We start from the raw sequence: 22973 nt of genomic DNA, 5'->3' as shown, positions 1-22973 counted from the left end.
GGGGATGGTTCCTAGGGGCAGTCTAGACCAAGTTAGTGGAGAGGGGGGGCCGGGATGTAATAAAAGTGGGAGCTTGGACAGGGGGACGAGGGAAGAAAAAAAGAATTGCCTGCTCTGAACCATCTTCTTGGGTTTATCCTTACATGTTGCTGACAAGCAGTGAGTGCCGAGAGTGGACTGCCATTCACCTTCCTGACACATCGACGTGCATAAGAGATACGCGAACGAACCAACAACCAACAACCAACAGACGGACAAACCAACAGCCCGTCACGGAGGTTCGCATTAATTGACTGCCCATTGCACTACGGCATAGCTAGCTACTCACCATACGAAAATGGCATCCGAATTACGACGTCCAAGGATCAATTACTCCAGATTGAGCACCTCCAAAGACGAGGTCCGTTTCTTGGAGATTGAACCTGCAAACTCAGTCGATGACCAGGTCGTCTGTCGCCTCGTCACTCTCCCTCTCAGCCGAGACGTCGAATTCATCGCCATCTCCTCATTGCTCGGCGACCCCGCAGACCAAGACAGAATCATTCTCGACCGAAATCCCATTCCCGTCCCCGTCCACATCGCCCTCGCCCTCAAACATGTCCGAGCCGTATTCTACCCCGCCGTGAGCAAATCGAGCGACAGTCTGGGCAGGGAGAGGAAATCACCGAATTGGCTGAGGAGCCTTCTCAGGCATTTTGGCGGGAGAGAGGTGGACAACAGGCCGAAGCTGCGGGTATGGATCGACTGCATCTGCATCAACTCGATGGACTCGAGGGAGAACTCCAAGAGCAGAGTCATCATGTACCACGTGTACCAGCGCGCGCAGATGGTAGTGGGCTGGGTGGGACTCAAGATACCGCAGACTGATCTCGGTATCCAGCTCATCCAAGCATTTGACAATGCTATGCCCGAGACGTGGCAGGAACCCGGCGATAAAGAGGAACACCCCGAGAACTACTCACCCCATCACGAGTGGGCAATTCCCATTATCCACTTATTCGACCCCCAAAGCGACTCTGCCATTGGAACTGCAGACTTTCTCAACAGGAACTTCTTCCACCGCCGTTGGATCCTCGAAGAGATGGCCATGGCCAGGGTACCGACCTTTCTGATTGGTGATGCGATTGTTTCGTGGAAACAATTACTACGACTCAATCTTGCCATGGAGGAGTTCAAGGATCACGAGTCAAACGTCTGCCCCGCATCTACAAGACCCTTGATACACGAGTTTCCATTGGGCACGATCCATGCATTGCTGGACGAGTTTGAGAAGAGGAAGAAGATGGCGAAGATGGAGTCACTCAACAGCACCTCTATCACAGGAAGTGTCACGAGCGCAGACTCGATAAGCCACCAGGACTCCAACACAAGGTCGATACCATGAACAAAAGGTTACGGAGTAGAAGGGATATCCATGTTTTAGCAGCTTTGATACCGCTTGATTTCTAGCACTTACGAACTTAGTTCACGTTTCTTATGTTTCAATAAAAATACCAATTCGTTTCTAGAACCAATAAGTGGTCATTCAGAATGGATCCTCGGTGATAACGCGGACTAGAATCAAGTCAGTTGGCGCTGGCTGATCACCACTGACTATCAAGTGGACACATGAAACGTTATGGCTTGAGATGGGGTCATGCAGCTTAATCACACTCATTCTAGTTCTCGGTCGAAGAGGCCTTTCTGAATCATCGTCGAAACTTGGGTGAAGCATGTTAATCAAACTCAATTGTTGATTCCATGCGCTACCGGAGCTACTGTACACCTTCTTTTCTGATGACACTCTGAATGTTACAACACCGCCTGTCACGAGAGCCAGAACCTCGGTACCGCCAAGCTCAATGCTACTGTGCATCCAGAAACAGGGTCGCATTTACAAGCCTTCCTGATCAGCGTAAAACACTGGAGAAAGGTAACAACGGCCACTAGAACAAATGAGGCCAAGATACCGAAAGAAAAGGACTGAACAATGCAAAGAACTGGTGAGAGTTACGCAAACCACCACCATTACGGACTACCCTTCACTGATTGCATCAGGTGGCTAACCCTGAGACTAGGCTGTAATCCCTAGAGCAACGGTTTTCCTTCAGCGGCACGAATTGTTTCTAGCTGCGGGCTGGCGGGTGAGGCTTAATGACGGACCCTTGACCTTGCCAGAATGATATAGCTCCGTTAGCATTGGTTTAACATCTGATACTGACTCGGATCGGTATGACATGACGATAAAGTGGCAATTAGTGTCTTGTGCGATGCTTCACTGATCAACAGACGATTGCAGGCAGATCGAGCCAAATCAGAGCCCGACACGTCTGTTTGCTGCCATTCAATCCCGTCTGTCCAAGTCTTTGGAGAGACCGTTACCTTGCTAGACAGGGACAGGGTTTATGACTGGGGCAAATTTGCTCTAGTGCAAACGGCTCTGAAAATAGCATGACCATTCTCTGGTGGCTGCTGTTTAGTGCCGAGCTAATGATAGTGGTATGAGGAAATGATAACGAGGGGGCAATTGTGCGATCATTGCGAATTGATTAATATTTAACCGTATTCACTATCCAGTACGATTAATTTACCCAATCTCATGAGACTCGTATGCCAAGCGACGAGTCCGCAGACAACAACATGGGCATATCTAATGTTACATCACTAAATCAGCTGTCAAAGGCAGCCCGCAAAATATGCCCGCAATCTATCTGGCTACCGCCTGCAAGAGGCACTCCAGGACCCTCTTGCTGGGAACAAGTGGGTAATGAGCACGCGTTGCAGCAATCAAGCATAGGCTCACGACTCAATCGTACGCCCTCGTCTAACTAAATAAAATCACTCATCAACGATGGAACACAAACCCCATCCCCATCCCCATCCCCATCGCCTTTGTAGAGTAACATGGTCTTGTCTAGTGTGCCCTGAAAATCCAGGCAGTAACCTTGCAGACCGTCCTTTTGCGGTTTGGCGCGTGCTGCGTACATGAGCATTACGAATACTTTGGAACTGCTAGTGGCTTTTCTGCGATTTGTTGTTTAGCTCCGGATAGCCTCCGGTCCGCTCCCGCACGTGCGGTCAAGTTTTATATTAACTCGGTTCTGCTCCTCAAGGCACATGTGGCTGAACTGAAATGCTAGTGTTTGTTGTTGGTTCTAAAGTTTACGAACTCTCACCGGAACTGCATGCATACTTCAACGAACTCTGTTGGTTCACCTTGCTTCATGCCGAGCTTGCATGATCAGAAAAGTCGGCATTTGGCTGCCAAGTTCTCAGTTGCAGTAGCGTTGTCGTACCCAGTCGTAACGCCGAGGCAAGCTCATTTTGGCCACTGGACCGATGATATATCACATTTCTGCAATCCTCGCCTGCCATGTGGATAAGCGGGATCCACGAGATTTCCAAGCCTAGCGGTGGACAAAATATTCGAGACTCGGTTTAGTGGCAGATCGATGGGATCTTGTGGAGGCAGTCTGACATCTTCTGTCAGACAGAAGCCAGCTAAAAGATAGACAGCGGCAATCCCACGTTCAAGATGCAAGTCCGGCATGTCGATCCATCGTCTGACATGTCGAATAACAAATGAGGGAATATTCAGCGTTTAGATATCCGTAAGTTGTTACCTAGTCTAGTCTAGTGAGCGCTGCATGTGTAGTTATCTTTTGCAAAAACAATCCATCTGATCTGATCTTTCATCCTATCACTTTGTGAGCCTGATCTTCTCGGAGCGATGAGTCAAACGCCGACTAGGACTTTCGGAGTAAGTCCTCCATGACTTGGATGGTCTTCTGAATGGATTCCAGTCCCTCCCGAGCCTGCAGATATGCATCTTCCTTCTCTTTAACCTCTTGAGCCATTCGCTTCAGCTTCTTTTTCATCTCTCTTAGCAATGATTCCTCACTCCAGTCATCATCATTTTCAGACCTCGACCTTTTTCTAACGCTGCTCTCTCCTGATGAACCCTCTGATAGTGGCTCAGCACTCGCAGGCTGTAGCTCAGCAGGTAAGGCTGGCGTTGAGACTGGATGAGACACTGACTGCTCTTCCGTGCCGTCCGACTTGACCGATGAGACCGAAACATTCGGATTGTGTTTACAAACTGGAAGATGCCTATTCAGGTTGTAAAGACGTTTGAAGGGAGCCCCTCCCTCTGACCTCTTACAGCCTCTGTTCGGGCATGGAAACGACTGTTCAGGGCTAGGTATTGCACCCTTGTGCGCTTCGGTCTGATGTCGGTTCAGAGTAAAGGATGTTGCAAATGTCTGCTGGCATTTCGGACATACAAAGGAAGATGTGCTCTTCTGGCCGCTGGTTGCATTTAAGTTTAGCAATTGATGTGACGCCACGTAAATTTTTCATTACGTACCTGGTATTTTGAACTCCCTGATCAACCGATGCAACATTAGCCATTGGATTAAATTGCTCTTGGCTGGTCATGTCTCCGTAGGAGTGTAGTATTGGGTCTGGAGTGACAGTAGCTGGCAGCGCTTCAGTGAGCCCGTCTTTCGAGGACGTTTCCGTGATTTCTGCACTGTTCCTCGGTAACACGTCAAAGGACAAAAACAATGGATCTTGAGGAGCAGCTTGAACCAAATAAATGGGATCAACACCGGCGCCATCGTTGCCGAACGGGAGGCTGTCGATAGTAGGGTGCTGATTAAAGCCTGTAGTACTACTTTCGGGCATAAAAACGCTCTGCAGGCCAACTGCTGATTGTTAGAATTCCCCAAGTGAAGTAGCCAAGGCAACTTACAATCGTAGTACGCTGGGCCCGAGTTGTCCAAAAGGTCATAGACAGCTGGAGCTGGTGAGAACGTCGGGACAGGCGCTTTGAATTTCTCGGGCTCAAGATCACCAGGGCCGAGGATGAACATCCAACAAACACCCCATAGTACCAGTAATGCAGGTAATATAGTCCAGGGCATTGTCGTACAGACATGCCGCATATTGTTAGGAAACTCAAATATTATCTGAGTCGATGCGTTCCTGCATTTCAGTTCCTCATATGCGGATCTGAATCTCAAGCTCAACCTTCTGATGATAGACGTGATCAAATCAAACAAACCCTTCAAAATTGTGTCCTCAAAATCTAGTAAGGAACTGTAACTTCTGAGTATGTCGGAGAGAGTGCCAATCAGGGTCATGAACTCGACAAACTGTACGTATGAAGGGGTACGCTCTGCAGCTTTTAAGAGTGGTTGTAAGCGACTGTTGAGGCGGCAGAAACTCCGTGAGCGTAGAGACACTTCAGACAGAAGCGCTCCAAGTTCGTTCGATGTCTTGTCAGAATAGGTGTTGAAGGGATCATCATCCTCATGCAATAAATAACGATGGAACGCAGTAAGCTGCTGCCATTCTCCAAGGGTGAGACGTCCCTGGGTAGACTGAGCTTTGTCGACTTCGATGCATTTTGTTTCGACCATAACAAGGCCGGCATAAATGCTTTTGACCTCGGCGACGAGCTGTTCCTGGCTGATAGGTCGAGTTTCTGGATGCTGCATCATCTTTGACTCACTCCCAGGAGCTGGACGGGCTGGACTTGGAAGGGAATCGTTTGGCCTCGTAGCTTTTACAGGGGGACTTTGCAGGGCGGCTGATGGGTTATCGTTGTTGACACACTTTCTGGGTGGTACCGGCGCAGGCAATCTGGGTAGGCAACGTCTGGAAGAAGTCTCATACTTTGAGTCCACTGCCTGATCTGGCCACGGACAGATACCAATGTCGTCCCTTGTGCATGCTCGGCGAGGACTGCGCTGTACCTCTTGATGATTGTTAGAGTCAGCCACGGGCGAGGCAACACTCGAATCACCGGTCCAGAGGTAACGTCCCGCGGGTGGTTGCCCTCTTCGTGACTGAGTCTGTCGCAGACATTCCGCGTCCCTACCGTCATCCTGAAGACGGCCAAGCTGGGGGTCGGCCATGAGAGATGATGCGGTAAACGCTGTCAACGGTGTTTTGAAAGAAAAAGACCTTTGTGATAATAAAGTTTTGTATTAAAATGTTGATTTGATGAGGCAGTATGGACCTATATGAAAGACTGGATGTTTGGGGTGAGATCGAGGTTATTGAGTTTGAGGTGCATTTCGGGGTGCAGCGGGGTTGGTTTTGGGGTGCGAGGTGAGGCAATCAGCGAACCAGTTGCCCTTACAGAGCAGAACCAATCAAGGCTGCTCAAAGACGCCTCTTTCACCCCAAGCCCTGAAACGTCGGCTCTAGAAGAAACATAATTGGCCTTTTGTGTTGGGCATATTCCTCCAGAGACAGTCGGGTCGTAATGTGGCGAATATCGACGTGCGTCATATTTATATTTAGGTAGTGTAAGATCAAAATAGAACGTACCATATACACATTATCGTTCAAATCATAGAAGGACGCCCGAAGGCTGTGTATGGGTTGAGATCTCACTGCCTAAAAACACTACCGGTATGTCAACTCAAAAGGATCAGCCATTATCATCGCGCAACCTCGAGAGCAAGCTTCCGATCAATTTTCAAAGCCAAGCATCTTCAAAGTGGACATCTCAGCAAAGCATTGCCTGTATTATGCTATCGCATTTCGTGAATGGCGGTCGGAAGTTCTCAGATTGGTCTGTCCTGCTCCACAATGATAAAGAAGTAAAGAGCTGCCAAGAGATAATGCACACTACCCACATAACATCGCTTGATCTCTGGAAGGAGGTATTAAATTCCTATGCTAGCAGTTCTTATTTGTTCAGATGCTCTCTACCAGAACCAATACGTACCTGAAATAGTCGTCCTACTTGGGACCATAAACGTAAGTCAACAGTATCCATGCTTTTGCTGCGAGCGTTGGTAGGCGATATGATATGAGTGGGAGCGAACTGTCCCAACATTATGATCAAGGTCGATTGCAGAGACACGGCCCAAGAATTGACCATAATAATGTAGTGGTTAGGTATATAGAGGGGCTTGCAAGATTATATACATGAAAGGTAGTGATGAGAACCCATTATCCAATTCCGTTGATGGTAGCTTGGCAGATGCGATTCCGTGACGGCACGATAGATCGATTACAACCTTCCATCTACTGAGCACAACCCTCCTTCTTGCCAGTAATCCAATCTGCGGGTGCAGTTGTATATGAGGACGAGACCAAGTAGCAACTGACACCGTTGTGAGAAAAGCCAGCACAGCCGGAGTCGGCGTCACACGCAGCAGCACAGTCGTCCAGAGTCGACAAGTAACCCGTCTGGACACTGAAACCCCCGGTCATGATGTAACCGCATTCGATCTTGAAACCGCCCACGCACTGGCCGTGGGCCGCAGGACAAGTGATACCCTGGGGAGGTACCGCAGCCACGGAAGGAACGGTGGCTGCCTCGGTGGTTGTCTCAGCCGATGTGAAGGTTGTCACGGCAGTGGTCTCTGTAGTTTCGGCGGCAGATGTTACCGATGATTCAATGATAGCAGTGCTTGTTGGCTCGGACGTCGAGGTCTCGTCGGGCACTGCGGTGGAAGTCGACTCGATGAGCGCGGTGGTAAGAGTTGTTTCAGAGAAAATGACTGATGAACTTTGGGGTTTGCAAGGTCCAGCTACAGCAACGGCAGCGGCCAATGAAAGCATGAGGAAACGAGTGGCCACCATGGTGAAGACCGGTGATTTTAAGCAACTAAATGAGAGACTAAAGAAGACAAGAAGAAAGTGAGGTTGAAGGCTAAAAGGAACGAGCCAAATTGTACAATGTCAAGTCCCAGTCTCTATTTATCTCATGATCCCATCATACTCCCCGAGAAAAGTCTCATTTCCACCAAATGCATCTTCGTTAACTCTAACGGGGATGCTTGACTACAGTGGGAAATACATTTGCGGAATCGAATTTGACAGACCAGTAATTTTGGAGCAAGCGATTCCGCATCATCTCTCCCCTGTGGCTTGCCACCATTCAGATAGCTTACATGCCGAATGGGCGTTACGCTAATGTATAACCACGGACCTCAAACTCAATAGCGCGAGTCAAGCTGAGCAGAATTGCTTTTCAGCCCAGAAATATCGTTATGTAAGCTTAATTAAATGGTCTGATTTAATATTAACAGCTAAAGCTTATTCCATATTCGGCTTGCACTTGAAACGTAGGGCTTATAGTCCTTCTAGGCGGATAAGCTAGAAATCGACGAGAAACGGTTCCTCGTGATCGGGACTCCATCAGCTTCGGCAGATCGTGTTCGGCGCTTCATCGCCAGCTTGCTCGCTCTTTTCTTGCTATGGGATACCCAGTCTCTCTTTAAAGGTGAGCTCCTCATCAAGCTGTGCACCCTCCTTTGCCAACCGATCGGCTTTAGTATTCCACTCCCGCGGAATCCTCCAAAGCTGAATCTTGACACCGTACTCATCCCAACGCTCTACCTCCCCAAGAAAGACCTGCCACATATCCACATTGCTTACAACAGATCCGCCACTTTTCCTCCAGCCCCTACGCAGCCATGCTTGGATCCACTCTGTTGCACCTTTGACGACGTATTCTGAATCAGTCGCCAGGACAAGAGTGGTGAAGCCTTCGTTTGCCCAGTTCCTGTAACGAAGAGCGCCGATGATAGCTCGAAGCTCTACTCTGTTGCTGGTTGGGTTGGCATAATCGCCTAATGGGCCCTGGTTTTCCAGACGTTGGTTTACACTCGAAGTGGTGTTTGGTTCCTGAGGCCCGAAGACAAATGCCCATCCCCCCTTAGGCTCAGCTTGTCCGTTGCCAGGGCACGCACCATCAGTGTAGATAAGAAAAGACTTTGGATTTTCCACTCGAATAAATCGTGTCACAGGTGGGTGAGCTTTGCGTCCAGTGCCTGCAGGAAACAGGCTTTGGGGAGTTGCGGACGGTGGCGGTACAAAGACTGTTGGTAGGACTGATCCTCTGCCTATAGACATTCCCATGCGGCGAATGGGATCTAGTCTGTCGATATCCAGAGAGCCAGCGCGGTCGAGATCGTCTTCATATTCTTCTGGACGCCTCACTGGCCATTCGCTTGGGTCCTCGTCAAGGACGTCATCCATGAAACTGTAGTCGACGCAACAGTGTCCACAAACGACCAAGCCATGAGTACCACAGACCAAACGGCCATCAGCTAATTCTACTGGTCAATCGGGGGCCCAACTCATGTTGATGAAGTCTTTCCTGCGCGATGGATGATTTGCCTAGTAAGAAAAATTAGGTCTCGACGTGAAGAAACTAGCGCCTTGGATATGAGGCTTGAAGTTTTGGCACAGAATCGTGCGCGTCCGTTCGAAAGACAAAATTCAGCAGAAAATCAGAAAACGATAATAGCATTACGAAAATGATGCAATTGAGTAATTCACTTTCAGATAAATAGGTCCCTGCTGTTTGATGCTGTAGGCTTTGGCAGCCTGTGAAATGAATTTGGTTGGAGCTTGCTAACGTTAAGTAAGATCAACGCGCATTGGGAGCGCGCGGTGTTATGTTTCTAACAAAACGACTTCGAGTCACTAAGCAATAGACGTCCTAGACAAAGTACTTCAAGTTAGATCAGGCGCAAGTCATCGCACGGACCGTTCTCAATGAGCGTAGGGTAATCACTCAGATATTTGAGCTTCCATCATACAAACCCCAATACTAATGACATTTATGAAGAGATGTAATGAATTGGAGGAACAAGACGAAGAGTGCAGAGAAACGCTAGAAGCTTATTTCCCCAAGGAGAATCGATAGGTAGGTAATGCTTTCTTTGACTTAGACGATTGCATTCACACGGACGCGTTGTTAAGTTTAGCTAGGTGACCGTGGCGTGATACGCAACCTACACTTAGCACTACAATGATATAAACCCTTCAGGTAAATATTAATCGCTTCGAGATATAAACCCCATTGTTCTTGCGAAAGTGACCAGTAAGTTCTGTCGGCAACTAATATCACGAGAGTCGTTCTTCAAAGGGCGGATGATAAAACCTCCGTGGACATTTATTCCTCCGACAGGACAGGTCACCCCGGGGCAATCATTGGTCAATTCCAGACCCTCCAGCTCTGTCAACAAATGTCGATTGATAATCGTGACAAGTATCCTAGTACCCTCAGCCGCATCATGACAGTATTTGAGCTCAAATAGGAATTAGTAGGCAGTCTTGAAGACGAGCACTCAAAATTTTTGATCTTTTGGTCGCGTGGAAGCCGAGACAATAGCGTAAAGGCCTGCATGACAGTGCTTTATACTGCAGAAGGAAAATTAAAGGAGGCATGATGAAGCTTCGTGGCACTCGATTGCAAGCCAATATCATATCATGAGCTTGGCAACAGTATCTCACATGGAGGTTTCCTCTTCACTCCAAAGACCCCAACGGAGGTTCTCCAAGGCCTTTTAACTGAATCAAGTAATTGCAAGCATCTCAACCCCATCATCAACACGCACCTTCAACAGCCATGTTCCTCCCCCGCACTCGAACGGCGGCCTTTTCTTCCTCCGCCACTAAACCACGAGAGTATGAGGCGTCGAGGTCTGGACTGGATCTAGCAAATGTTGATCTGGGGGAATCCGGGGCCCCAGGAAAACCACCCATGGAGAAGTTCTCCCCCTAGCCACGAGACTCAGGATATATAACATGCCAGACCACTCGCTCAATTCTTGGCCCCCTGCACTCAACTCACTTCTACAACTTCTTGACAATTCATCATGACTGCCTATTCCAAGCGTGGAAGCATCGAGCAAAAGCCTGAAGACAACTTTGTCGAAATGTCTGTTGCCGATGGAGCTGAGAAACCTGGTGTCCTTGTTGACCCAGAGGCGGATTACTCTGGTGCGGTGAAGAAGACGGATCCGGCTGAGATTCGTCTTGTTCGCAAGTTGGACTTTCGCATCATGCCTACTCTTTGGGCGATGTACTTTCTTAACTACGTGAGTTTGATCCCGGCTGTTGGGGAGACTATGCTGATGTTGGTAGCTTGATCGAAATGCTATTGCCCAGGCGCGATTGAACGGTCTGGAAGATCATCTGGGCCTCAAGGGAACACAGTACAACACGTGTATCTCGATCCTTTTCGTTGGGTATGATGAATGAATGCCTTCAGGTTTCGTCGCGAAGATGCTAACGTTTGATAAGCTACTTACTCATGCAGATCCCATCCAACATGCTCATCTCCTCGAAACGCGTCCGTCCCTCGCTGTACATGTCAATCTGCATGATGGGTTGGGCTGTCGTGTCAGCCTGCACCGCCCTTGTCAAAGACTACAAAGGGCTCGTCGTCGTTCGATTCTTCCTCGGTGTCGCTGAAGCCCCCTTTTATCCCGGAGCCCTTTACCTATTGGCAATCTTCTATACACGAAAGGAGATTGCTATGCGACTATCGATCTTATACTCAGGCAACATTTTCGCGACGTCATTCTCTGGCCTGATCGCGGCGGCCACTTTCGGAACGATCGATGGGCATCACGGACTCAAGGGCTGGCAGTGGCTTTTCATCATTGAGGGTGTCTTGACCTTCGCAGTTGGCATCATCGGAATCTTCACTCTGGCTGACAGTCCCCTGACGACTCGATGGTTGACCGAAGAAGAACGACAACTTGCACACGATCGGATGCTGCGCGATACTGTTGGTCTGGAGGAGAGCAAGGGAGCTCGGGCAGGATTCTTCCAAGCTATCCGCGACCCTCGCCTGTGGCTCTTTTGCTTTATCCAGAACATGCATCTTTCTGCTTGTTCTTTCAACAACTTCTTCCCCACTGTTGTCGGCTCCCTCGGCTTTAACAGCACCATCACTTTGGTTCTGACTTGCCCTCCTTACCTCGTCTCTGGTTTCTTTGGTTACCTCGCAGGATGGTCTTCCGGTCGATTCAACGAGCGAACGTGGCATATTACTGCCTGTATGGGAATGGCACTCGTCGGATACATCATCTCTTGTGTTACGCTCAACACGCCTGCGCGATACATTGCTTGTTTCTTGTTCGCCAGTGGTGCATATGCAGTCAACTCGATGATTCTTGGCTGGGTTTCCGCAACACTTGGTTCGACAGCTGAGAAGAAGTCGGTCAGCTTGTCAATCGTCAACGTTATCGCCAACGCTTCGTACATCTACACTGCGTATCTGTACCCCAAGTCAAACGGACCGCGATATCTGATCGGAATGGCAAGCAATGCTGGCTTTGCGACTATGTGTATTGCGGGCGTCTGGGCTATGAAGATCTGGCTTGTCAAGACTAACAAGAAGCTTGATCGGGAAGGAAACACAAGCGCTACACGATACGCTTACTAGAGCCTGGCATGGGCATTCACTTACATCAGACATGCTCTAGTAGTGAATCATGTCATTCGTCGAAACGATTCATACCGTATCAACAGTCCTTAGTCAATTTGTCCCAATGGAGTTATAAACAATCACATGCCATTTCATTGCAATTATCTGTATGCGCACCGTGAACCAGAATAATCATCGATTTAACTTTGGTTAGTACATGCCTTTAGAGACCTCTTATCCTGACGGGCAAGCTCCACCTCACCAATAGTCATGAGGCCCATAGTGCGCCTATGTTTGAAACTTGTATTCAATGTTGAAGGGATCCTACTGTGAATGAATGGCTCAATACCTCTCATCGGGGTGATGCAATCCGTGACGCATGGTTTACTCTGACTGACAGATCTAGTAGACAGCATTGAAAGAAAGCTGGTGCAAAAGCGCATCAGGGAGGAAGCCAACTGGGCATCATGGCAGTGGACCAACCTATAAAAGTCGAACAAGGGCGAGCATGTTCTTCCAGTAAATATCTCGCACCGACTACATTCCGCTAGAAAAAGATCTCACCACAACTCCCTGCATCCCACATAAGTCTCCATCATAGTAACTCGTCAATTATGGAGCATTATCCGTACGACCGCGATGAGCAGAACCCTGACCGCCCCCCATCCCCCCAGTTTCCAAATGACTGGGAGGGGAACACTATGGAAGTTCGAAACACTCACGATGGCCGTATCGAAATCCACTTAACTTTGTTCGATTGGCCCTGCTCTACCTTTGTCTATATGGTGCCCCTAGACCAAGGAGAGGCCCAGAGACTGGTCTACAAGACCCGATAAGAACGGAAGCATTTTCTAAGCGAGAAGGTTCAGATGGAACTGGATCTCTTCACTGGCCGGATGTTCGATGATCCTGGCTTTTTGAGCCAGCTGAGGCAACTTGCACAGATATCGCATTATTTGTTGATGGGCGAGTTGACGTTGCATTGCCTTGCACGCTGGCCTCATGAGGCTGCCTTGGGACCCGAGTACAGGCGGGGGATGGTGGGTAGAGATTAGTCTACGACAACCGCTCAATCCAAGAGCATCATTTCCCAATGCCAGGGACTTAGTCACACAGCATAGTAATTCTTACTCATGAAATTCTCATGACATTGGCGATTCAGGCGAGCGAAGATTATTGGTGAATTTTACGTGTGATGGCCCGTGTACTACAGCGCTCTAGCATCAGTAGTCCATAGAATTAGGGTTGACGATAGGGCGGCAACCCCTACCAGGTACACTGAAGCGCCTGTAATTCTTTCTTCAACGTTTGATCGACAAACCTCCACTTCTTGTCAACCACTGACGGATTCGACGAAATGCTCATACTTGTGCACGTAAAATCACGAAGACTACAGAGGAAAAACGCATTAAGTTTATCTATCGGCTAGGGCGAGTAAGAGAAGGATATGATCAACGAAGAATTCGAACCTGCATATGCTCATACACGACTACACGCTTCCCTGAACTTAGATAGAACTCTAGGGCAGAGATATCTGAAGTTGAAATAAGATTCAAACACGGCGATGGAATCGTGGAGGACTGATGGCCCGTGAACTCACCTCCAAGAATACTATGAGCTCTAAGGTCATAAGTCGTTTCTATCAGCCCTTATGCAGTGACGGCATTAGCTAGCCATTTTATGCACAGCAGTCGAACGTGATGTGTCAATTGCCATGATCCTGATCAAATGTGAACCGGAATCACACCGCCAATATGCACATATGGCGAGCTGTCGAATGCTTCAGCTATGCATCCATAGAAGGCATATTCAACCGGTCCCGCATTGAGCACCAAACTTTTGCTATTATGTCGTGCTCGGATCTGCCGGTTTGTTTTAACGTGGAGAAGATCGCCCGCTAGTTCGAAGCTGACTTTGGACTAATGAATATGACAGCTCACGTACGTTCTCTAATGAAACTTCTGTTATCCAACAAGGTGGCCTAGGCGATATCTAAGACTGGAAAGTATGGGCGTAAACATATTATATACGAGCGTATTTGATTCGCAAAGACTTGAAAGACCACAGTCTGAAATCACAGACTATCACTTTCAATCTTGAATGCACGTGCTCCGACTATCATCGGCGTTCCTAGACCTTTCCCTCTCATTGGGACTTTGGCATTTCACTCACTGGCTGATCTAAAGCTTATAACTGCACAGAGATAGTTTGGGTTTCCTAAATTGATAACTAGCGTTGTCTTGGAAAAGCGATCTATGATCGAAATGGCAACTCTGCTTTGACTCTGACGACGCAATGCATATGTTGTCTCACGATCCAAGGTTGAAAAGTCATTTCAAGACCATCGATTCGTCAATGGATAGTTGACAACTTGTTTCCGCATCTACTAATTTCTTACTCGTGGAGTCGTGGCGTAAACGCGTCAACCGTGCATGTTATAGCTGATGCGCCAAGCGACTTGAGACATGCAGGACACTATTGAAAGCGCCAAGTGTCAATTGGACGCCGTCCGGAATGCTGATCTCTCATCCTCAACAAAGCCCTCAGAAACTTGGTTTTGGTGTAGATCAATTACCTGGCCTCAAAGTATGTGTTTTGATGCGGGAAAGATCAACCAGGAGCTGAAAGCTGACGTCGAACTAGGGGACAGTCAGCCATACGTATTCTGTCTCGTCGCTTTGACGTTGATAGTCGGTGAAGTTCTTAGGCATTGCAGAAGCGGCAGACCTGGGCAGCCTTCTACAATTTGAACAGCATCAAGCAATGGGGGGAAGGTTTTTGGATTTGAAGTATTTATATTGAAGTCGTCCTCTACCGAAGCCTCTTTTCTTTCCTCATCCAACAGCACAACAAGCCTTCTCCTAGAAATACCCCATACTCAGCGTTTACATTCACATATTCAAGGTCAATCACCTCTATGTCTTGCTTACAAGCCTCTAACTCTTCTGCAGATGTCTTCTGCACAGGGACTCATCAAGTCTAGCCAGCCTGGCAAATTCACCGCTACGTTCAACATCGATGGTAATTTGTACCTGTTTGCAGGCAACGTCAACCCGCCAACCCAGCCCTTCGAAAACAGCGCTGCGACTCTAGAGTACAACTCTTCTGAGAGCCTCGAGGGGTCTCAGCAGTTCACCGGCATCATCGGAAGTCGCAACGAGGTCGCATTCACGTTTAACGATGGCACCGCGATCAAGGGACCTCTTGATATTCCGGTAAACCCTGCAGCTCAAGTCAGTGGTACAGGAGTTTGGGCCCAGGGGTAATTCATATCATTTGTAATTCGATAACGGAGAGATCCTGGGGGGGGGGGTTGTGCAGAAGGGAGGACTGTATATAAAGTCATGACCTATTTCGCGGCCACTCAACAGACAAGTCAATCCTACACAATGCTCCTAATGAAACGGGCCAGTATAATAACGTAGTATATGGTGAAGCATCATTAGTGAAGGGTTAACAGAAATAGGTCTATACAGAATCTGAGGGCAAAGCTTTTGATAATGCTGATCGAACACGTAGCACACAGGATGTTAGCAGTACGCCCAACTTCTTCCAGCAAGCATCTGCCCAGTCCTTCAAGCAATCTCCTGCCGCAAGCAAGCCTGGAGATTTTCACCTTGGAAAAGGAAATGATCTACGTCTAGTTGCGAGCTGAAGAAAAGCTATAAAATGGCCAAAACTCTGCCTACTCCATATAAATCGCTGCTTGCAATCAATCAGATTGCCGGGTTCGTCTTGCACTAACGCAACCTGAAGGTCAAAGCGGAACGCCTGGACTTCCTGAAGTATGCTTTCATCATTTCATGGTCCTACTCTCCAGCTATATTGCTGATGAGTTGGCAGGCGAGTCTCAGACCGATTGGTTTTTATACCCCATGCCGCGTATTCGCTTCGAAAAGTACAATCACACTCTCTCCTACCTCGATGCTGCCGTCTTCATTTGGTTTATAATGCTCGTTATCAGAATTGTCACTGAAAGAGAGACTATTCTACCTATTTTCTCAGTGACGGCCTTCCTTAGAGATCTCAAGCATACAGCGAATCCAACGCCGTCATTGATATCGCAGGCCATAAGTACAGTTATTATAGGAGGATGGACTTCAAATTCAGATATCTAGCCACCGTGTCGTCAATCTTTCGTCGTGATTCGGGGATACATAAACTTTGGCGGTACTTTCTATGAAACCGTTTTAATATCAATGAGAAATTACGAACGACGTAAGCCAAACAAAGTGTGCTCAATTCAATGTAATAACATTGATTCACAGCACGAGTCAATGCTTTGCAAATACTGAGCCAAATTTGATCTGAGACACATGCATCATGACTTATATATCCTCCGCTGTATAGCAGTAAGTCGCATATCTCACTCAAATGGGCTACATGATGGCCAGCTGGTAAAGTCTGGAGTGAGAGGGTATACTGGTAACGTAAAAAGACATATAAACACTGCTAAGATTGATAGAATATGACCTGTGAGCTTGACCCTTCCATCCTCTCGTCAGCATAAGAGACGACCCGGTCTTTGAACTCATCGAGATCAAACTGCGTTACCCAACCTTGCTCCTGAAGGGCCTGTACGGCATACACTATCCAAGTCACACAGCTCTGCTGCGGATGCGTATTCTTTACCGGTAGAGATATCGAGTGAAACAGGTCATCTAGTTGAGCAAACGTGACATCCGCTGGCACTTCTCCGATAATGATACACCCAAGTGGTTTAACGTTTTCGTCGGGCTTAACATTTTCCTCAGCTCGGAGCCACCAAGTCATGGTAGGGTTGTGCATTCGAAAAGTAACTGGATTGATCTCGGATACATCGGTAGCAGAGAAGGCGTGATAGTCGCGTTCCTCGGGGCCATCGGGCATGATGATGATGCCCCAGTGATAAGCCTCATAGCCAAAGACTCGCCGCTTGTCCCCGCGAGAGTAGTCACCCCGATCATACAATGCCACAGCGACTTGCTGTACCATGGCGAACAACTACGCTTATCAGTCTCCTAGTACTGCGATACTGCGCGGTGACTAACCAGTTGAAGGGTTCATCCGAAGCCTGAAAGCTCTAAGAAACACGATTGGCTTTGGCAGAACACGATGCGGGGTAGTTGAGACTCGATATCCTGGTGCCAGACCAGGTCCTTTCAATGACCAGCTTCGCTATCCACGGTTTGCGCCGTCATCAACAAGATATTGGGCTGGAGTTGAGGCGCGCGATATATGAAACTGATCATCTTGGAATTTCTCCGCGCCCAACGTTCAAAGTGGAGTGACGATCGACATCGCAGGCAACGAAGATTCGTCGAAAGCTGACACGTGATCAGAAGCGAGAGCCAATGAGGCGACGAACAGTTCACTCAAGACTCGAAAAGAGGAAACAGAGTGGACATGGAAAAAGGTGCAGTGAATATAGAAAGCATAAGGTAGTAATCTCGTAAACATCGTATTGCTACCCCATTACGAGACATCAACTTGCACCGTAAACTTATTGGTCGGCCGGAGAGGATTTTATGCACCTTGTCTCTGGGGAATTACGATATAGGATTTTCAGCCAGTGCATAGCCTCATGCAGTCATCCAGTTCAGCTCGAAAATGCTGGCTCGATGCCCCGGATAAAATCTCTATCCACTGAGCTTACTTGATGCGAGGATCCTCGCATTCGGGCGTCGCCCTCTAATGCCGGCTTACTTTATGTGACGCAACACATTAATTACAGTTCCTCTTTAGCTTTTTGTTTTCGTTCCCAACGTGAATGGCTGGTGTAAGTCTGCCCCAAAGTAGCAATGGCCGTAAGGGTGTCGCGGTATAGACTGTTCGTTTCAGCCAGTATTGACCGTTCTAAGCGGGGCTTTTGTCGAGGGAAATGCGGTTGGGTTTGGCTTGAAAGTTGAAGCTTGAATGAGCAATGCGGAGAATGACAAGGGTCGTAGTAAGGAGAACCTCGAAGCGAAGGCAGAAGGCTGCTTACTTTGGAGGGATTGGGAACTGGCCGACTATTACGTTGCCTGACAGAAGATGCATAATGCTGCAATTTTCGTTTAGCTAAAATACGTCACTGGATGAAGTATAAAAAGCCGTCTTGTTTCCCGGTAGAATATGGCATTATACAACAAAGCAACTCCATCATATCCATCATCAAAGAACATCATCACCAAGACAAGTCTCATTCATCATGCACTTTCCAACTCTTCTCGCTGGCCTGGCCACTTTCTCTACCGCTGTAACCGCCATCCCTGCTGAAAAGCCTCACGTTGGCGTCGCCATCCTAACCGTCAACGAACCAGAGGACAGCACCTTTCCTCTCAACGTCCCTCTCGGCGTTCTCACCCATCAGAAGAACAACAAGCTCACAGAGCTGGAGTTCGTCAACGTGTACTCGACTATGAAGGGCGTCAAGCTCCCCAAGATGGACCAGATCAGATGCCAGATGTACAAAGATCAGTACGGCACTGAACCTCTCACCAAAGATCTCACTGCGGAGAATGGTGTTGTCAGCAAGAAGCCAATCTACCTTGGATGGGTTCTCTGCCGTGTCAAGTCGCAGAAGTAGGCTGGAAGAGTTGGAGTCGTTTGGAGGTTTTATGTGATGCATCATTTGATAGGCGGAGCTTGGAAATCGAAGAATGGATCGAGTGTAATGATAGTAACTTCAATTTGGTCACAATCAACATTGTGAGAGACTTTGTAACCGCAATTTCCTGCCACGCTACCCAGCGTACGTCTGTCTCGTAGAAGGCCGATGACTGTACGAGTCTGTCTCTTACTCTCCGTCGAAACAGTAGTCGTGAGTCTCGTCACACTAAGGCGAGAACAAGAATCGAAAACGTCGTCCACAGAACCATAATACATAGCATATTCAGGTGGCTGAGCAGGAAAGTTGGCAGAAGGCTTGTCGTCATCGTGGGGGCAATATTTCTCGTGCCTAGCATGGCATTTTTAGCAAATTTTGCCCCAATCAACAAGACGTTCGCGGACCTCCGTCTATTGAAGTGCCATTCGTGGACACGCCATCGGATTAAGGCCCAGTTGACTCGACGTCCACGAGCTGCTTCTCAGGAATCAAGACTTCGTGCCTTCTATGCGGTTAGCATCCCTCTATAATAGTTCTCTGAAGACGATATATCAAGAACAACCTTTTAGAGAGGCTGTCGAAGTTGCGTGTGATGGTCCTCCTCGCTGTAAACGCCTGGGCTCCAATTGCTGACCGGTCGTCAACAACATCCAATAGCGTAATTGGTTTAGTGGTAAAATTCTCCGTTGCCATTCGAGCAGTGTCGGGGAGCCCAGGGTTCGATTCCCTGATTACGCATTACTATCCTTGAAGCTTCAAGGGTTTCTCTTTTGCTATTTACAATTCATTTTTGTGGTGTTTTGGATGACTCAATTATGCTCAGCAACATGCGTAGTTTTGCCTTCCTTTGTCGGTTGATTGACGGAAGGTGGGGCAAACATACAGGGCGTTATAGCGGTCTTGGAACATGCGAGCTGCTAATTCCTCCGACACCTGTGGATGACGGCGGCCTATAGGCTGCAAACACAGATAACCTCCGACACCTAACCAAGTGCTGCATTAACGTGTTAGATCAAACGATGTTCATCTCACAACCTTATTCTTCCATGTCATTACGTTCTGTGAGGCTTTAAACTTAGTTCTCTAGGAAGGGCCATAAGCGCTACTTATCAGGGGATTAGTGAGTAGATCTTTTGCGCATCAGCTGGAGCCTGGTTGTTTGCCATTACTGACAAGTATGTGCACTCATGGAATCATGATAGACTCCGCGATATTTATGCACACAACCAGCTTCACGCGTCGCCCAAAGGCTCAAATTGCTACAGCGAAGTCGGCTGCAGCTTCCAATCTTCTTGCACATATTCAGAACTCACATTCTCTTACTCATGCTTCGCCTGTCATTGTTTCCCTATACGCGACGCGTGTTAACGGCGCGCTTCCGTTTGTTTGATACTTTTGCGACTCATCGCCCTTATTCCAACGCATCCCACAAAGCTATGTCTACGCCAAGTGTCAGATATAAGTACATCGAAGAAGTCGAGGTACTTGAAGATTATTGACCTGGAGGCTACCATCCTGTTCAGATTAACGATACTCTGCATCATGGCCGTTACCAGATAGTGCACAAACTTGGACATGGTACATTTTCAACCGCTTGGCTTGCCCTCGACCGAACTTCATCCACCTACCTTGCAGTGAAGGTTGGAACTTCAGACGCAGATAAGGATGAAGTCGATATTCTCTCGAAGCTCGCAGTAGCGGATATAGATGAAACCATGATCCCGCAGGTTCTTGACAGTTTCACTGTTGAAGGGCCCAACGGATCACATCCATGTCTTGTCACGACACCTGCACGATGTAGCCTCATAGATTCAAAAGATGCGTCTGACTCAGGCCTCTTTCAACTCGACGCGGCCCGGTCCCTAGCTGTTCAAGCTATAAAGGCTGTGGCCCATGTTCATTCGCGCGGATATGCCCATGGAGGTTAGTTTCTGATGCCTTCAACTAACCATTTACTAAAGTCTATCGCAAGATCTCCACTTGGGCAACCTATTACTACGACTTCCAGCCTCGCTCAACAACTTGTCAATCGACCAGCTGTACGAAAAGTTCGGTGCTCCAATACTAGAGCCAATTGTCCGACTAGACGGGTCTATAGAACCATTACCAGCTGGCGTACCTTCTCATGCTCTTCTCCCTGTCTGGCTTGGTTTACCGAGTGACTATATCTCCCTGTGCGATGCCAAACTCTTACTGAGTGAATTTGGTGTCGCCTTCCGGCCAGCCGACAAGACAAAATGCGAATCCAATGCGCCCCTTGTTGTCCGTCCTCCCGAGTCTTATTTCGAGCCAACAAAGCCCCTCACCTTAGAATCAGACATATGGAGCCTCAGCTGTCTGATATTTGAGTTGTTTGCCCATCGCTCCCTGATTGATGGCATCATCGCTCCCCAGGACGACATCACTGCGCAACAAGTTCACCTGCAGGGAATTGCACCACCTGAATGGTGGGATAAATGGGATAAGCGCTCAAAATGGTTTGATAGTAAAGGTCAGGCGCCCAGTAACGAGCGGGATATCTGGTCATGGGACAGGCGATTCACCCAATGGATACAAGAGCCGAGGAAGTCGGAGGGTATGGAAACCCTCAACTCAGAGGAGGCGGATGCGCTATTGGACTTACTAAGACGAATGCTTGCATGGAAGCCTGAAAATCGACCTAAGGCGCAGCAAATTTTGGAATCGAGATGGGTGAAGGATTGGGCTTTGCCAGCCTACAACAATAACAAGAAGTCGTAAGAGCCTGAAACTCTGTCTACCTGAGGTATATGCTTCCGTTAGAAAATGACCAGGGAAAGGATTAATAAGCCTATCTGGTCAGTTGAGGATCGGTGAATTGGCATTGTCCGAAGCGTTGTACAGGCTTTGGGGCGGTGAAACGTTGTGACTCTTATCACCTTGGCATATGTCGATAAACCCAGCCACCACGGGATCCTCGGACACCTCCGTCAACATCCACGCATTCCGAAGTCCCTCAAAATAAGAAAAGTATCAGTTGATTCCAAACCAATTCAGGCCATTTATCTTATCTAATCAGTTATATTCGGACTCCACGTCATCCCCGGCATTTGAATCTCTTCCGCGCCCCCCGAAGCGATGATGTCAGCAAGCCCCCACACGAACCCCTGTTCAAGGCTGAGAATTCGCATTCGTCACAAGGGTTGTGAGGCGTTGTGAGAAGGCGATTGGCCAGAGTCCGAGTCTATTTTTGTGATCGACGGATTGAGGAGCTGGGATTCGTCCACGCCACGGAGCAAGCCTCGTTCTGACTACTCAGCGAGTGGCTCATGTTAGACAGGACTTACGAAGCCCGCCGGAGAAGTCAGCTCTTTTCACGGAAGCCATGGGAGTTCCGTCTCTTAAATATGTATGCGTTGGCGTTCGGATATCTGGTGGCAATTCATCGCAGCCACATTCGGTCCTTTTTAGTTCCTCGTGTTTTGCATGTTTTTAGTTCGTTCGTTTTACAAGCTCTCTACGTTAGTTTCAATGGATAATTACGAAGACGATTTTCAGAGCACGCCGACTGGCAAAGTCTCAAAGGCGAAGAAGGGAAAGCCAGTTCACGTGTGTTCCGAATGTCAAAAAGTACGTTGATCTATACCAGAGGTAGATTATCTGCTAACCAAGCAAGGTCTACACTCGAGCTGAGCATTTGAGGTATAACTTCAAACACTTACACTCGAGACGAAGACAGTATGCTCACAACCTGATAGGCGACATCAGTCTTCACACCAAGAGCCCCAGTTCGAATGCCCGGTATGTCAAAGACGTTTCCATCGCAAGGATCTACTAGAAAGGCACTATAAACGGTGAGTTAAAAAGTCTCCGCGACCAAGAAACGCTCCTGACGATAATCTGCATAAGACATGAAGAAGGAATCGATGAGCCTTCTGGCTCTGGATACATGGAGTAGGCGTATGACGTTGAAGGAGTTCAGGGTTTGTTTTATTATACATCCGGTTATCGTGAGTAAAGTACATGGATGAGGCAACGAGAAATAGATGGATGTAATTTTATAAGGGACGATAGTGGGTAAATAGCTATGGATTGAATGTTGTTTTATAGAATAGATAAACTGTATATACAAGTCAGTCTCAACGACTTGGAATTCATTCACATGTGACTTCACCTACGATGAGATTGTTAGGCTAGTTGCTCATAACGGAGCATCGTGCTAAGTTACTACTTATCCAGGATGTTACATGCCCGAACGGCCCGGGAATAGATGCG

The 22973-nt window shown here is 48.1% G+C and overlaps 9 protein-coding genes across 9 annotated transcripts; 5 read left to right on the top strand and 4 right to left on the bottom strand.

Moving 5' to 3' along the window:
* Positions 1-337: 337 nt before the first annotated feature.
* Positions 338-1384, top strand: FTJAE_4901 (heterokaryon incompatibility protein; the record flags this gene model as incomplete). Its single annotated transcript, XM_037351353.1, has 1 exon — positions 338-1384. The coding sequence occupies one exon, from the start codon at positions 338-340 to the stop codon at positions 1382-1384; it is 1047 nt and encodes a 348-aa protein (XP_037208158.1).
* A 2341-nt stretch (positions 1385-3725) lies between these two features.
* Positions 3726-5900, bottom strand: FTJAE_4900 (uncharacterized protein; the record flags this gene model as incomplete). Its single annotated transcript, XM_037351352.1, has 5 exons — positions 3726-4089; positions 4135-4205; positions 4263-4287; positions 4346-4685; positions 4733-5900. 5 exons carry the CDS (start codon positions 5898-5900, stop codon positions 3726-3728), a joined length of 1968 nt encoding a protein of 655 aa, XP_037208157.1.
* Positions 5901-7023: 1123 nt separating this feature from the next.
* Positions 7024-7584, bottom strand: FTJAE_4899 (uncharacterized protein; the record flags this gene model as incomplete). The annotated part of the gene is made up of 1 exon (XM_037351349.1): positions 7024-7584. One exon carries the CDS (start codon positions 7582-7584, stop codon positions 7024-7026), a length of 561 nt encoding a protein of 186 aa, XP_037208156.1.
* Positions 7585-8199: 615 nt separating this feature from the next.
* On the bottom strand, positions 8200-8985 carry FTJAE_4898 (ribonuclease H; the record flags this gene model as incomplete). Its single annotated transcript, XM_037351348.1, has 1 exon — positions 8200-8985. The coding sequence occupies one exon, from the start codon at positions 8983-8985 to the stop codon at positions 8200-8202; it is 786 nt and encodes a 261-aa protein (XP_037208155.1).
* Positions 8986-10613: 1628 nt separating this feature from the next.
* Positions 10614-12190, top strand: FTJAE_4897 (vitamin H transporter; the record flags this gene model as incomplete). Its single annotated transcript, XM_037351347.1, has 3 exons — positions 10614-10835; positions 10882-10985; positions 11041-12190. The coding sequence occupies 3 exons, from the start codon at positions 10614-10616 to the stop codon at positions 12188-12190; spliced, it is 1476 nt and encodes a 491-aa protein (XP_037208154.1).
* Positions 12191-14686: 2496 nt separating this feature from the next.
* On the top strand, positions 14687-15827 carry FTJAE_4896 (uncharacterized protein; the record flags this gene model as incomplete). The annotated part of the gene is made up of 3 exons (XM_037351346.1): positions 14687-14758; positions 15124-15412; positions 15649-15827. The coding sequence occupies 3 exons, from the start codon at positions 14687-14689 to the stop codon at positions 15825-15827; spliced, it is 540 nt and encodes a 179-aa protein (XP_037208153.1).
* A 797-nt stretch (positions 15828-16624) lies between these two features.
* On the bottom strand, positions 16625-17146 carry FTJAE_4895 (serine threonine kinase; the record flags this gene model as incomplete). Its single annotated transcript, XM_037351345.1, has 1 exon — positions 16625-17146. The coding sequence occupies one exon, from the start codon at positions 17144-17146 to the stop codon at positions 16625-16627; it is 522 nt and encodes a 173-aa protein (XP_037208152.1).
* A 1195-nt stretch (positions 17147-18341) lies between these two features.
* Positions 18342-18719, top strand: FTJAE_4894 (uncharacterized protein; the record flags this gene model as incomplete). Its single annotated transcript, XM_037351344.1, has 1 exon — positions 18342-18719. One exon carries the CDS (start codon positions 18342-18344, stop codon positions 18717-18719), a length of 378 nt encoding a protein of 125 aa, XP_037208151.1.
* A 1457-nt stretch (positions 18720-20176) lies between these two features.
* On the top strand, positions 20177-21479 carry FTJAE_4893 (SRPK2 bound unphosphorylated; the record flags this gene model as incomplete). Its single annotated transcript, XM_037351343.1, has 3 exons — positions 20177-20221; positions 20264-20663; positions 20749-21479. 3 exons carry the CDS (start codon positions 20177-20179, stop codon positions 21477-21479), a joined length of 1176 nt encoding a protein of 391 aa, XP_037208150.1.
* Between the last annotated feature and the right edge of the window lie 1494 nt (positions 21480-22973).

This window comes from Fusarium tjaetaba (assembly GCF_013396195.1).
Source record: "Fusarium tjaetaba strain NRRL 66243 chromosome Unknown NRRL66243_c0000091, whole genome shotgun sequence".
Classification (NCBI taxonomy): domain Eukaryota; kingdom Fungi; phylum Ascomycota; class Sordariomycetes; order Hypocreales; family Nectriaceae; genus Fusarium; species Fusarium tjaetaba.
This window is presented reverse-complemented; position numbering and strand designations above follow the sequence as displayed.